This window comes from Mobula hypostoma, chromosome 25, assembly GCF_963921235.1.
Source record: "Mobula hypostoma chromosome 25, sMobHyp1.1, whole genome shotgun sequence".
Lineage (NCBI taxonomy): Eukaryota > Metazoa > Chordata > Chondrichthyes > Myliobatiformes > Myliobatidae > Mobula > Mobula hypostoma.
In genome coordinates this window covers 19876047-19891640 of record NC_086121.1, presented here as the reverse complement: position 1 = coordinate 19891640, position 15594 = coordinate 19876047, and the positions used below count along the sequence as shown (strand labels likewise).

The 15594-nt window shown below is 39.5% G+C and overlaps 1 protein-coding gene across 4 annotated transcripts in view; it reads left to right on the top strand.

Moving 5' to 3' along the window:
- The window catches only part of LOC134337783 (matrix remodeling-associated protein 8-like), a 76517-nt gene that overhangs the window by 16491 nt on the left and 44432 nt on the right, over positions 1-15594 (top strand). For all 4 annotated transcript variants that reach the window (XM_063033020.1, XM_063033019.1, XM_063033022.1 and 1 more), the window contains exons 3-4: positions 3084-3389; positions 6171-6272. In XM_063033020.1, the coding sequence (XP_062889090.1) occupies positions 3084-3389; positions 6171-6272 (408 nt within the window). The remainder of the gene's footprint in view (positions 1-3083; positions 3390-6170; positions 6273-15594) is intronic.

The following is a 15594-nucleotide window of genomic DNA, read 5'->3' as shown; positions in this document are numbered from 1 at the left end:
AGAGAGTACAGTGAGATTCGGATATCCTTTTGCACTGGTTGCTAACAGTGAAGGTAATTGTAGAGTGGCATTCACTGTGAGAAGAATCTGATTGTATCGGCAGGGATGACACACTGCAATTGTGCAGGACCTTGGTGAGATCTTGAATAATATGTGAGGTATTGGCTTCCTATACTAGGAAGAATGTGTTGCAATGGAGGAAGTTCCAGACTGGTTTATCACACTGAATACCAGGATTGAATGGGTCAACTAAGTTTATGTTTACTTGAGGTTAGCAAATTGAGAGGATTCTGATAAAATACTACAAAATACCATAAGAATGGATAGATTGGATGAAGGAAGGATTTTACCAATAGCTTGGAAGTATAGGACAAGGGATCACAGGCTCAGGATAAGGGGTGAGTCATTTAAGACTAACATGAAATTTATTTTCCCAGAGTGGTGGATCTGTGGAGTTCTTTATCTTAAACACAGTTGAAATCAAATCATTCAATATATTCAAGAAGAATTTGGGTTTTTCGGGGCAGGGTTAAGGGATAAGGAGCAGAAAGCTGGAATAGGGTACGTCGTTCAGGCTTTGGATGATCTGAGCAGTGGGATCAACAGGCATGAAACAGCGCATCCTAACGCCTTCACCATTGCTTTGGGAGATTTTAACCAGGCCAGTCTGAAAAAATCACTAAGCAACTACCATCAACAGATCGCCTGCAATATTAGAGGAAACAACACACTGGCCGATTGCTATACCATCATCAAGAAAGCCTACCATGCTATTCCACGCCCTCACTTTGGGAAGTCTGATCACCTGGCTGTACTTTTACTCCCTGAGTATAGGCAAAGATTGAAGACTGCAACACCACTAGTGAGGACCAAGAAGGAATGGACAAGGGAAGCACAGGAGCGCCTACAGGACTGCTTTGAATTGGTGGACTGGACTGTATTCAGGGATTCATTTTCAAACTTGGATGAGAATGCTGCAGTTGTTACCGACTTCCTTAAAACCTGTGTGGATGAGTGTGTGCCTACAAAGACTTACTGTACATTCCCAAACCAAAAGCCATGGATGAACCAGGAGTTATGTCGCCTGCTGAAGGCTTGATCTGTGGCATTCAAGTCTGGTGACCCAGGCCTCTACCAGAAAACCAGGTATGATTTGTGGAGGGCTATTTTAAAGGCAAAGAGACAATTTCGAATGAGGTTGGAGGCGACATTGGATGCATGGCAACTCTGGCAGGGTTTGCAGGATATTACTTCCTGCAAAGCGGAACCCAAAAGCATGAATGGCAGCGATGTTTCACTACCAGATGAACTCAACGACTTCTATGCCCGCTTTGAAAGGGAGAACACAACTACAGCTGTGAAGATCCCTGCTGCACCTGTTGACCCTGTAATCTCTGTCTCAGAGATTATGTTAGGCTGTCTTTAAAAAGAGTGAACAATTACAAGGCGGAAGGTCCCGATGGAGTACCTGGTAAGGCTCTGAAAACTTGTGCCAACCAACTAGAGGGAGTATTCAAGGACATTTTCAACTTCTCACTGCTACAGGTGGAAGTTCCCACTTGCTTCAAAAAGGCAACAATTGTACCAATGCCTAAGAAGAATAATGTGGGCTGTCTTAATGGCTTCCGCCCGGTAGCACTCACATCAACAGTGATGAAATGCTTTGAGAGGTTGGTCATGACTAGACTGAACTCCTGCCTCAGCAAGGACCTGGACCCATTGCAATTTGCCTATCACCACAATAGGTCAATGGCAGACGCAATCTCAATGGCCCTCCACACGGCTTTAGACCACCTGGACAACACAAACACCTACATCAGGATGCTGTTCATTGACTATAGCTGAGCATTTAATATCATCATTCCCACAATCCTGATTGAGAAGTTGCAGAACCTGGGCCTCTGTACCTCCCTCTGCATCTGGATCTTTGACTTCCTAACTGGAAGACCACAATATATGCGTATTGGTGATAACATATACTCCTGTTGCTTCTTTCTTCTTCCAGTCTCTTACCCTGAAAATAAATTCAGAGTTGCCCTTCACTTCTTGTTAAGCATGTTTCATACTAACTATAAATGTTCTAATAAATATAACTTAGGAAGTCTATGCCTTGAAGAACTTTTATACTGACTGTATCCAGTAAATAGTGGCCTTTAATATAAGAGAGAAGGCGGCAATGGGAACATCCTATATTAAAAGCCATGATCTACTAAAACCTAAAAGAATTGGCGCAGTGGGTGTAGGAGGTTGGTGTAACAACAGAATGGCTATGGGCATTTTAGTTGTCCACTTCCTTCTTCAAACAGAAACTTGGGCACAACTCCCTGGGCTTTGTGTATTTAAAGAATGATAATATGTTGCTAAGCACCCTGTCCCAAGAGTGGTTTTGGAATTGCCAGTAACCACAGAATTGAGTTGGTCTGTGCTATGAGCAGGACGTGTATGGTATAGGTGATGTTGGCAGCCAGGATTCTTGAACTGATAAATGATCAGAGTTGGGGTACTGAGAGGGAAGTTTTGAAAACTTGGATGAATGTTAGTCTCGGGATGCCAGCACTGATGGGTAGTTTGAAGGCTGAAAGGCTGGCAAATTGTGAGGGTTGTTTCATGACTGAATTGAGATTACAAGGTAGCAGATAGGTGATTTATGATCTTGGACAGGAAATACAGTATGAGAAGATGGCAGAGGTTGGCGCAGTGTAATGTTGGGGAAGGTAGAGGGAGACGGGAGTTAGTGAAAGATGAATGTACATGGCAGACTTTCCAGTTCAGTCCTACACTATGAAGCCACATTGAAGGTTGCTACCAGGATTACATGGTACAACTTCACTTTCAGTGCTTTGAAAGGAATGTTGCACATGGAATTTGTCACTCGTGTACCCCAATACAGGAATTTCCAGTGATGCAAGATGCCCAGGAATTATAATGCTTCATTCTCGAAAAAAGAAGTTCTATTTGCATAACACTGATAAAAATAACATTGTGCAATTGAATTTCTTGGCAAACCTTGCTTCCACGAAACATCTGAAATGTAATTTATGTCAATTGCGAAGTAAACTTATTAATCTTATTTGTATTTACAGTTCCTGCAAATGGACAGAACTCAGACAGTGTTGTGTTGGCATACCAAAACATGTCTGCTCCCGCTGGGTCGGAAGTTGTACTGCAGTGCTATAGTCAGCGGATAGTATGGACGCAGGACCGTTTGAAAGATCGTCAGCGAGTGGCCCATTGGGACTGGTTGTCAAATGAAGGTGAATACAAGTTTGATCGTGTCCTCGATATGTTCTCAGCAGGTGAACAGCGGCTTTATAATAGCCATGATCAGGGACGGATAACGATGTCACCCTCTGCTTTCTCCAATGGAAACTTCTCTTTAATAATAAAAGGTAAAAATAAAACTATTTTGCTGTTTTTATTTCAGATGTTTTGTACATTCTAATGTATAATCAAATCTCATTGAGTAATATGAGATATGGCGATGCAGTACTTAAGATGGGTTTCTCATGCATTCAATGGAAAACAGTTAAATTATTTGACCCTGCTATGTAATAAGATGTAGTGAAGTGACACAGACCATTTTAAATGGCTAGGTACAGAGATGCAACCAAGGCAACATGTGGTGTATATTGGCTTGGTTTTAAAGAATAAAGCTGAGTATAGTGGAAAAAGTCTGTAGTGCAATATAGCTTATTAAATATCATAGGATACGATGTCACTGCCCAGATATTATGCTAAGACGGAAAAGAACTTTGAGAATCATGGAATAAAATGACATTTCCTCCAAAATAAGGGTGTTTTGTTAATAAATTCGTACAATACAGTACGATTACATTGTTTGCAGAATATGGTGTTGCACAAAGTCACAGTGCATAGAATTTGTGATGGTCCAATCTGTAGTACATGAAAAGCTCAGTGACAGCATCCATAAAATGGAATACAGGATCGGATCTGAGTAAAATACAGAGACACAAGAGACTGCAGGTGCTGGAATCTGGAAAAATAAACCACCTTCCAGAGGAACTCAGTCGGTTGACCTGCTGAGATCCTCCAGCATATTGTTCATTGTCCTAGTCAAACACCATCTGGTACAGTGACATAGCCAATGGAATACAAAGAAACAATGCCAATAGAACTAGGCATCCTTCAATGAGAAACATCTGATAACGCTGAAGAAGTAGGGAACTTGCATCCAAAGTTTTCTGCAGTTTACCAAAGAATATTTGGTTGAGGATAAAGACAAGGTATCCCAAATAAGAGATCAGTTTTTTCATTCTGCAGTGGGCAGAAAGTGAACTACATCACCAACGAGTAGAGAATGAGATGAGGAAGTCAGTAATTCCAAGCCAACAGCGCAACTGCCAAATAAGTTCACAGAAAATACTACTAACACTCATCAGGTCAAGCAACAGCCTTGTTGATAAAGAGAAACAGTCATTTTTTCAGGCAAGGAACCCTTCATCAAGTCTGAAAAAAAATGGAAAGTCAAGCATACTACAGAATGAAGCACAGTTGGAGAGAACTGAGGTAATACATCCTAAAGGTGCAGGACAGAGCTGCACAGGACATGCCCAGGACACTTGGTTACAACATGAAAGCATACGGGAAATGGCGGAGCAGACTTGATGACCTAATTCTGCTCCAATATCTTATGGTATATGGTAAAGGTAACAATTACTTCAAAAACTGACATTAGAAGAGAGGAGAATGAAAGAAACAAATAGAAATTGGGTGTACATATGAGGGGAGTTAAATTCAGCTTTTAGTCCTGACAACCAAAATACACCCAGACAAAATATGAGATGCTGATTAGCAAATGTACATTGGTCAATGTGAAGCGATATAGGAGATAAAGACAAGAAGATCAGAATGGGAGTAGGATGGAAAATTAAAGTGACAGGTGACTGGAAACTAAAGGTCATCCTTGTGGACTGATCACACTTGTTCTGCAGTCTCCATTTGCTTTCATCAATGAACAGGAGACTATATGTACTGTAAGTACCGAATGCAATTCATTAAATTGGAAGAAGTATAAGTGAATTATTGCTTTACTTGGAATGGCTGTTTGAGTCCTGAATGGTGAAAAGGGGAAGGGATTATAAAAAAGATAAATGTTGCTTCTTTATCATTGCATTGAAAAATGCCCAATTACAATGCTCCAATCACAACCAACTATATTTATTGGGGCAGAGAATAAAAAAGAAATGGTTGGGATTATTGTAAAGGTAATAAAGTTTGAGATAGGTTCAAAATCTAACTAGAATTCGAGCCTATTTAGCATTAGTTGCAAAAAGAGAAGTCCAACAGTACAAAGGCCCAGGACGAATGAAGAGAGGTGGTGGATGTACCTTGCTTGTATAATACACCGAAGGATCAACAAGGGAAGGAGGAAGGTCAGAAACTCTATGGAATATGGGAAGTAATGTTTCAGGGTTTTGGAAAAGAGGCTGTTCCAGATCTTTGTTTCATTCAGAAGGGAAAGAGTATAAACAACGTATGGCAGTTGTAATCACCCGAGCAACAAAAGGAAAAAGAGTATTGATTATGTGATCATTTGGCTAATGAGAACTGGTTCTTTGCCATGACAGAGGAAAAAAATATCTAATTGCAGGGTTTTAAGTATGGAGTTGTGGAAAAGATGAACATGGCTTTGCAACTAGTCCTTAATAGGAATACATGGCCTGACAATTCAGTCATCACAGTTAAAAGAACTTCACTTTGATTTTTTCGATTTGTCTAGTGAATCTGATTTGCAGGCTTAGAAAGAACCATTTTAGCTTTGCGACCTCATTTGTGGATGATTAGTTACTTTCAAGTAGCTTGTAACACCTGGAAGTTAATGGGGGAGAAAGGATTTAAACCATGTACATTGTTCCAGAGGTCCTATGTAGCATTTTGCAAATAATAATGGAAGAGCTTGAGCAGTCACTGCCATTTGTATTACATTATGATGAGCAAGTAAAGTTTGGAGATGTCATGTAAAACTACTTTAGAGAGAATCCTCTTACTGATAGGATTCACTCTTCAATTCTTTGATACTCAATGCTGAAATTGAGAATGGAAGCAACTGGTATTTGATGAGATGTGTTTTAAATTTCTTTAGCAGCACCATATCTACCAAATATTCCCAAATAAGAATTCTCACCCCATTTATTTTCCTGCTTTTATAGACGTTAGGACAAGTGACCGAGGAATTTACTTTTGTAATCTCCACCATCATTACTGTCACCTTTATGAAACCGTCAAAATTCAACTTAACATCACCAAATCAGGTAAGTGTAGGTTTGGACTGGTATGAGGTGGCGAAATTAAAAACTGGCATTGATATAATGTTTATTCTGTTTTCCTTCCGGGCCTGTTTTATTTAAGCAAAGCAGATAAAATGTGACGACGAAGGAATAGGACCGATTAGATGGAAGCAGTCTGTTTTAAGTGCTAGAAAAATCTAGAATAAGGAAATTAAATCGAGTTTTAAATATAACAGATTTATGACATTTAGATTCACAATCTTTCAAAATTACTGGGTATCTGCTATAAAATAACAGTCTATTAAGTTAAAATGTTTAACAGATTTAAAAGATCAAAATCACCATGTTAATTTATAAATACAGTACTTACAAATATTGAAACCAACCTAAATAAATAATTTAAAAAAATCTATTTGCCTTTTACTAGTCTTTGAATCTCCCTCATTCATTTTAATTTCTATACTTCATTCATTCATGTCTACATCCATGCCAGTTTCAGTGGGCAGACTTCCCAGTGCAAAAAGCTAGAAAATCTTCATTTGACTTAATTGGGCTGGTAACAAGTTGTATTACAGTCTGTGCTCAGGAGTAGACCAGATACAAACTTAATTTGCAAGTAGATCTGCCATTGTTTTTGATTTTTTTTAAATCCCCTTAGATTTTTGGCTAGTTGAATTCTCTGGAACATCAAAACAGGAAAGGGTAGTTATGGCCAACCATTCCATCTATTTTGGATATCAATGCCACCAACCTATCTCATTCCCATCCAACACTACTTGCTCACCTTCTCCCTTTTTTTTTAACAAAACTACCTCTTTCAAGTCCTTTCTCGAAATGTATCTAATTGTTTCTTGACCCCGTTAAAATACACCTCCCCTGGTAACTGTTCCACAATGTAGTGACTCTTGGGCAAAGCAAATCCACCATAAAGAAAGTACATTTATTTGATTGTTTATTTATTTAACAATACAGCGTAGAGTAGGCGCTACTGGTTCTTCAAGTCTGCCCTAGCAATCCCCAACAAACCTGATTAACCCTAATCTAATCATGTGACAATTTATAGTGACCAATTAACCTACCCATTCGTCTTTGGACTGTTGGAAGAAACCAAAGAACCCGGAGAAAATCTACGCATTCCATGGGGAGGACATACAGAGACTCCTTACATAACAGCACCAGAATTGAACTCCGAACTCCAGAAAGCCCCAAGCTGTAATAGGCTCGTACATAAAAGTTTAAATGACAGAGTTTAAACTTTATATTTTAATGATCATAAAAATTAGCTATTTGAAGTAAATTCATTAAGTTCCAAAGGTCTTGGAGTCTGATGACATCAAGCATGACTCAGGACTGCTCCTCCCATTTAATCATAAATTGTCAATATCTGTTTTATGAAATACTCGGATTTCAAATCATTGGCAATTGATAACTGGTTGTCAATCCGTTAGAAAGGTATATGGTTTCATTATGCAATGTAGAATGATCATTGATCATTGTGTCAATAAACAAGGTCTGCAAAATTAAACCATATGATAGATTTTGTGTGTATTGGGCACCAGTTTGCTTAAAATTTTGTTTCGGAATCATGGATTCACATTAATAGTATAACCAGGAATTTGAATGTCATAGTAATATATTGTTTCTGCGTACTGAAAATACGTCATGAAGGTATTTAGTAATGTTTAGTGTCATGCTAATTTGATACCACTAATGTTATACAGGGTATATGACTGCTTTGATACACAAGAAATAGCCTTAACAGGAAGAAGTCCCTCCATTCCAACTCAACCTGCATTTCTGAAAGTGATTCTCGATGATCTTCTAGTGTTGCAGGTGATTGCTTAGGGTGTCTGTATTTTCAAATTAGCTGTACTGTGTAAGTACTCTACAAAGAGGAAGATAACTTGATCTAAGATGTAAGGGAACTCCATTGCAGAAATAAATTAAGGCTTTGGTTAAAAGATACGGATTACAAATAGCATTTCCTCCTCGCTGACAATGAACACTTGTGCACCTCAAGGATTCGTGCTTAGCCCACTGCTCTAATTTCCCTACAGTGGGTGCCTAGCCACACAATAATGGGTGTAGAGTCTATAACCATGATTGTGTGGCTAGTCATAGCTCAAACACCATCTATAAATTTACCAACAACACAACTATTGATGAGGGGGCTTACAGGATTGAGATGGATTAGCTGTTTCAATGGTGCTGCAACAACAACCTTGCAGTCAATGTCATTAAGACCAAGAAATTGATTGTGGACTTCAAGAAGGAGAAGTCTAGGGAACACACACCAGTCTTCATTAAGGGATCAAAACTGGAAAGCGTGAGCAGTTTCAAGTTCCTTGGTGTCAACATCTTCTGGGTCCAACACATTGATGCAATTACAAAGGCATGACAGCAGCTATATTTCATAGGAGTTTGAGGAGAATTGGTATGTCACCAAAGACACTCGCAAATTTCTGTAGCTGTACAGATATACTGAAGCAGAGATCTTAATGCCTGGATCTGTTATAGTTCCAGCCAGTTGCTGAACCATCAGGACAGAACAGTCAGACAGCAGATTATTGGTGTTTTCTTTTACTAGCACTGCAGTTTGGCCCCCAACATTACTTACTGACCTGACTTGGAAATAATGCTTTCATTTCCTATTGAATGGCTTAAGAAGAGGGCTCCTTATCACCATCTCATGAACTTCTAGGAATGATCATTCTGTACAGACTAGCCAACAATGCTCAATTCTCTTAGCAAGCAAAATTATAAAAATACAAAAATTGTAAATAAACATCATCTGAAGCTTATAAATCTGAAAGTTTTCAAAAACGATGGAGAACTAAGGGTAAGAGGGTGGTTTAGGGATGGAGCTGTGAACTAAATTTGACATGCTCAAAGATTTCTGTGCTGCCACTGGCCATGGAGTTTGTACATACTACTCCGATAATGTCAGTTACTTCCTCAACCAGGCTGTTTACCAGAGATTAACACCAGTTAACTGCTGCTGGCAGCAATTACGTGCAATTTCTCTGCAGGAGAAACAGGAATGTAGTGGCAGTGGTGGTGGGGGAGGAGGTTGATTAACGGATGTGATGGATTGTGCCTGTTGACCATGGAGCTGATTACTGGCTTCAGGAGAAGGAAACCAGGGTCCGTGTGCCAGTAACACACATAAAAGTTGCTGGTGAACGCAGCAGGCCAGGCAGCATCTCTAGGAAGAGGTGCAGTCGACGTTTCAGGCCGAGACCCTTCGTCAGGACTAACTGAAGGAAGAGTGAGTAAGGGATTTGAAAGTTGGAGGGGGAGGGGGAGATCCAAAATGATAGGAGAAGACAGGAGGGGGAGGGATGGAGCCAAGAACTGGACAGGTGATAGGCAAAAGGGATACGAGAGGATCATGGGACAGGAGGTCCGGGAAGAAAGACAAGGAGGTGGGGGGGGGGACCCAGAGGATGGGCAAGGGGTATATTCAGAGGGACAGGGGGAGAAAAAGGAGAGTGAGAGAAAGAATGTGTGTATAAAAATAAGTAACAGGTGGGGTACGAGGGGGAGGTGGGGCATTAGTAGAAGTTAGAGAAGTCGATGTTCATGCCATCAGCTTGGAGGCTACCCAGACAGAATATAAGGTGTTGTTCCTCCAACCTGAACCCAGACGGAATATAAGATGTTGTTACCCAGACGGAATATAAGGTGTGCCAGTCCTCATCGGAGGATCAAACTTGGAGAGGGTCAGCAACTTTAAATTCCTCAGTGTTATTATCTTGGAGAACCTGTCCTGGGCAGGTAAGTACAATTTCTAAGAAAGCATTGCAGTGCTTCAACTTCTTGAGAAGGTTGCGAAGATTCAGCATGATATTTAAAACTTTGACAATCTTCTGTAGGTGTGTAGTGGAGAGTATACTGACTGGCTGCATCACAGCCTGGTATGGAAACACCAATGCCTTTGAACTGAAAATGCTACAAAAAGTAGTGGATGCGGCCCAGTCCATCATGGGTAAAGCCCAGGGGCGTATCTACGGAAAATAGCGCCTATGGCAAGCACTGAAATTGTGCCCCGTCCAAACATCTGACACTCATCTTTTAGATAACTTTACCATAATATCAGCTCAAAAATACAAGTTAAGCTCGTTAATCTTTTAATTAACAAATTATGGCACTACATGAAAATTATAACTGCACCTTCCTTGCTTCCTTATAACTGATGCAAATTGGTCTATGATGTGATCAAAGTCAGTTTTTTCAGTTTCTTCTCTTTCTGCACTCAGCAGAGCAAGATCACAGAGTTTGCCTTGACCCATGGAGGCTCTCTCAAATACGAAAGTATTAGTTTTAACTTGCTGAATGACCTCTCACAGCTGGCGATGGAAACGGCGATGGTTAGCATTATCTGAATAGCAATGCGAAGACTGGGGTAGATGCTCTCATCTCCATACTGAACAATAAGTTCAAGAAGCTCTTCAGGTCTTGATATTTTCATATTGACCCGCCTTGATAGCAACACTCTGCAATCCAAAATTTCTTCATATAGCTGCTGTCCATCAACATCAGAGCTGTACAATTCGCCCAAATTTTCACACTTCTTCTTTAGGTCCTTACTGTCGGCGCCGTAACACAGTCCCTCAACATCAAGAAGGAACCCAAATTTGGTGTCAGTGTTGAGCAAACGAGCAAACCTTTCATCCATTTCTCTGTGAAGACGGTCGAGTGTTCCCTTCATGACTCTTTTCATTTCCTCCTTAGCTGTTAACCCAGCGTCTCTTGAGTTGTCATCAGCCATTCATTTCTTTTGACTCTGAAGTCTTTCAACTTCAATATTCCATTCTTGACAGAGACCGACTCCTTCTTCGAGTGACTCACTGACCAACACTTCTCTTTCATCTTAAAAATTATCTCAGAGGGCTTTCAAATCCAGGGCAGCATCGTGGAAGTTCATGCTAGGATCCTGCAGGTAAAATCTCGTCAATAAACTTAACATCACCACCACCACCATCGTCTTCCCCTCCTGTCATGTCCACGTTCTCTGTGGCAGCCTCACTCTTAATCTCGTCATACTCGGATTTATCTGACCTGACTTCCTCCTCAGCCTGTGACGCATTTGTACTTGATCCACCTTCGGATTCTAAGAAACTTGTAGCAGGTGCAGGCAACTCCATGGAATGTGTTGAACTACTTGTTCCGGGCTTTTCAAAGAAGGGCATGAAGAACTTGCTCGACTTCTTGGCTTCCTCCGCTTCCAACTTTCATCTCTTCCGTCCTTCAGCTCCACTTTCCTTCTTCTTCGTGAAGAAACTTTTCATGGTCTTCTTACACAATGTTCTGAAATAAGGCCATTATTGCTTCTCACCCATGATAATCAAAGACAGATTATACATCTGAAGAAAATTCTTTTTTCACTATCCGAGGATGGCTTGTCTGACTTTAATAGAAACTGCTCAGTGGCTTCCCACCTTCATGTGGTGCCCAGGGTATGTGCCATACCTGCCAAACCTTAGATACGCCACTGGTAAAGCCCTTCCCACTAGAATCAGAATCAGAATCAGGTTTATTATCACCGGCACGTGATGTGAAATTTGTTAACTTAGCAGCCGCAGTTCAATGCAATACATAATCTAGCTGAGGGAGAAAAAGTAATAATAATAATAAATAAAATAAAACATAAGAATAAATAAACAAGTAAATCAATTATGTGTACTGAATAGAATTTTAAAAATGTGCAAAAACAGAAATACTGTATATTTTTTTTAAAAAAGTAATGTCCATTTAGGAATCGGATGGCAAAGGGGAAGAAGCTGTTCTTGAATCGCTGAGTGTGTGCCTTCAGGCTTCTGTACCTCCTACCTGATGGTAACAGTGAGAAAACGGCATGCCCTTGGTGCAGGATTTCATGAAACAAAGGACACACGTGGTCCTAATGTCCCTCTGATTCAGCACCCTGGCTCTGAGATCATCGATTTTATTCACCAGAGACTGCACGTTTGCCAGCAAGATAGTCGGTATAGGGAGTTTAAAACCCTGTTTCCTCAAACGCACTATTGAGCATATCTGTACGAATTGCCGTCACATGAGAGCAGCATCCATCACCAGAGACCCCCACCACCCAAGACACGCTGTCTTCTCATTGCTGCCATCAGGAAGAAGGTACAGGAGACTCGGAACTCACACCACCAGGTTCAGCAACAGTTACCATCAGGCTCTCGAACCGAAGGGGATAAAATCACTCAGCTTCACTTGCCCATTACTGAAATGTTCCCAAATGTTCTTTGGACTCTTTTCAAAGACTATCCATCTCATGTTCTCAATATTTATTGTTTATATGTTTATTATTATTATTTCTTTCTTTTTGTATTTGCACAGTTCCTTGTCTTTTGCACACTAGTTGAATACCCAAGTTGGCGTGGTCTTTTATTGATTCTGTTATGGCTATTATTCTATGGATTTATTGAGTTTTCCTGCAAGAAAATGAATCTCAGCGTTGTATAAGATGATATATATGTTCTTTGATAATAAGTTTTTTTGAACTTTGAACTTCATTGTGCTTGCCATAGTTAAATAGCTGGGTGTGTGTGTAAATTGTGATACATAGGGTGTGTTTGATGAAGCGGTGATAAATGCGTGGTGGTGTGGTGAGGCATATTAATATTAGGTGGGAATTTTGATTAGTAGAAATGGGTGTTATAAGATTGATGTGTGTATATAACAGTTAACATTTTGAGTCAGTGGTGCAGTTGTTGAGTGATGCCTTAATTGACCTTTACCGTACGTCTGAGCTTTCTGAAGTTTTTGAGAAGTGTTATCATTACTGATCACTGGTACTTTATGATGGATCAGAATGGCTTCCTGGACCCCTATGTGAATGTGCATTGCTATTGTTAGCGGTGGTTTTGGCACTGGCTGGCAGCTGCAATCATGATAATGAAGTATGAGTATGAATGTTAATGCAACTAGTCAAACTGCTATGGGCTATTGAATTGTGTATTAGAATTCCAACACTACCCAGTTTCTTCCATCAGTTATTTCTTTCACACAAAGTTAATGAACAATTCACTGCTGTGAAGTATAGCTACAGAGTGCCAATTTTCTCTTTGCTATTTTGCAAAAATGTAGTTTGATCTTACTGAAGTCAAATCAGTTATTAGCATACCTAGAGAATTATTGTAAATAGAAGGAGCATAATATTGGTTCCCACAAATGTGTTTTTACCAAAACATTTCTGTCTCTTTAAGAGAACCTCTTAAAGTTCTGTTGGGTGTTCCACTTGAAATGGGTTTTAACATAGACATTGATGATATTTAATCAACAGTGAATTCTCTACCCTCATTTACTACAATAATTGTGAAGAGTTTCAGAGAGCTTTTTGTCACTAAGGCTAAAGTAAATGGTTCAGTTGTCTTTGATTCTTTGTTCTTGGCTATTGGGCCATTTCTCTCCATGCTAACAGCTTAGTCCTGAAATCACTTTTTCCTCTCCAAACTCCTGTCTCCTCCTCTGACCTCAACTTATTTAGAAGAAACATCTCCAGTTCACCTTCCTATGTTGACTACACAACTAACCTTCATGCCAACAATTTTGTTACTGTTAGTTCTTCATCCTCAGCTGTTGTTCTCCCATTCCTCATGTTTTTAAATCAGCCATCAACCCCTCTCTTCAGGAAAAAAAAAGCGCCTCCTAACCTGGGTTTTATCTAATTATCAACCCATTTCTACCTTTTCTTTTCTATTCAAAGCATTGAATATGATGATGCTTCTCTGATACATGATCACTTACTATCAGTTTATTTTTGCATTTTGCTTTTGAAATCTGATTTTTTTTTTTTAAATTTCATCTTTGAAGTGCTTTCCGGCCTTGGCACAGTGGCCTGTGATCTTGAGCAAAGTAAATTTGCTCACTTCAACTTCTTGACCCAAACACAATTCATCTTTCCCCTTCCCACTTCATCTAGAGCAACATGGATAGAACATTAGCTAACGAAAACAATAACAAAACAGTAGAAGTGGTCAATACAAGGGTCGCTGCTTTTTAAAACAATATATCAGTAAGTTGGATGTGAATGTACAAGGCACAGTTTACAAATTTAGAGATGAGGAGGATATTATTGAACATCAAGGCAATAAACACAAGTTGATGGAATTGGCAGATTGGTGGCAGATGAAATTTAACACTGAGGCATGAGAAATAGCATTGATGTCCTGTTGCTTCACTCATTTCTTACGTTACTGACCACCTCCTACTGGCACTTCATCAATTGAAGGGTCTCAGCCTGATATATTGATAATTTTTTTTCTACAAATACTGCTTGACCAACTGAGTCTTTGTTTCTATTTTTATTTCAGATATCTAAAATCTGCAGTTTTTTAAAATTTTCATTCAGTACAAGGGCAAAGAAGTCATGATGAACATACAAAAATAATGATTCGACTTTGTTCAGAGAATGTCTAGGTATGGCACCACATTTTGGGGAAAATATAAAGACTGAGAAAGTGTGGAACCTATTTACCAAATTGATTCCAACAATGAGGGTCTATGTACAGGGGTTCCCAACCTGGGGTCTGTAGACCCTTTGTTTAATGGTATTGGTCCATGGCATAGGAAAGGTTGGGAATCTCTAGACTGTAGCTATGTGGATGGACTGAAGTAGCTGGGTGGAGATTTGTTTGAGTAGACACAGAGAAAGTTTTTCCATCTGCAGAGGGATCAAGATCTAGTGAACATAGAACAAAGCTTTTTGGTGGAAGAAAACAAAGTGACATACTGTTAAGAAAAGAAATTCTTTACATTGGAAGTGGTCATGGTCTGAACGCGTTTCTCAGGATAACAGTGAAAGCTCAGTCAATTGTAGCATGTGAAAGATAGGTTGACAAGAAATTGAAAGGAAAGACTGTAGGTCTGTGTAGAGGGAATCCAAAAGTTGAACTAGCTGGGTTATACTTATCAGAACTGGTATAAACAGTGTGCCAATTGGCTTTCTTTCATGTTGTAACCACTCTCTTTCTTTCAACGAAATCTCTATTTGAATGCAACTGCTCATCTTTGGTTTTAATTTTATATATCATATTATAGCCAGAATCCCTATATTGAAAGGATTCCTTCCAAACTTGAAGTTCAAAGTTCAGGGTAAATTTATTATCAAAATACATACATATCACCATATACAATCCTGAGATTTGTTTTCTTCCAGGTATTCAAGAAATGCAATAGGATAAATGAAAGACCGCACCTAACAGGAAGAACAAACAATGTGCAAAAGACAACAAATTGTACAAATACAAAAAAGAAAAGAAATAGTAACAAGTAACTAAGCAATAAATATCGAGAATATGAGATGAAGAGTCCTTGAAAGTGAGTCCATAGGTTG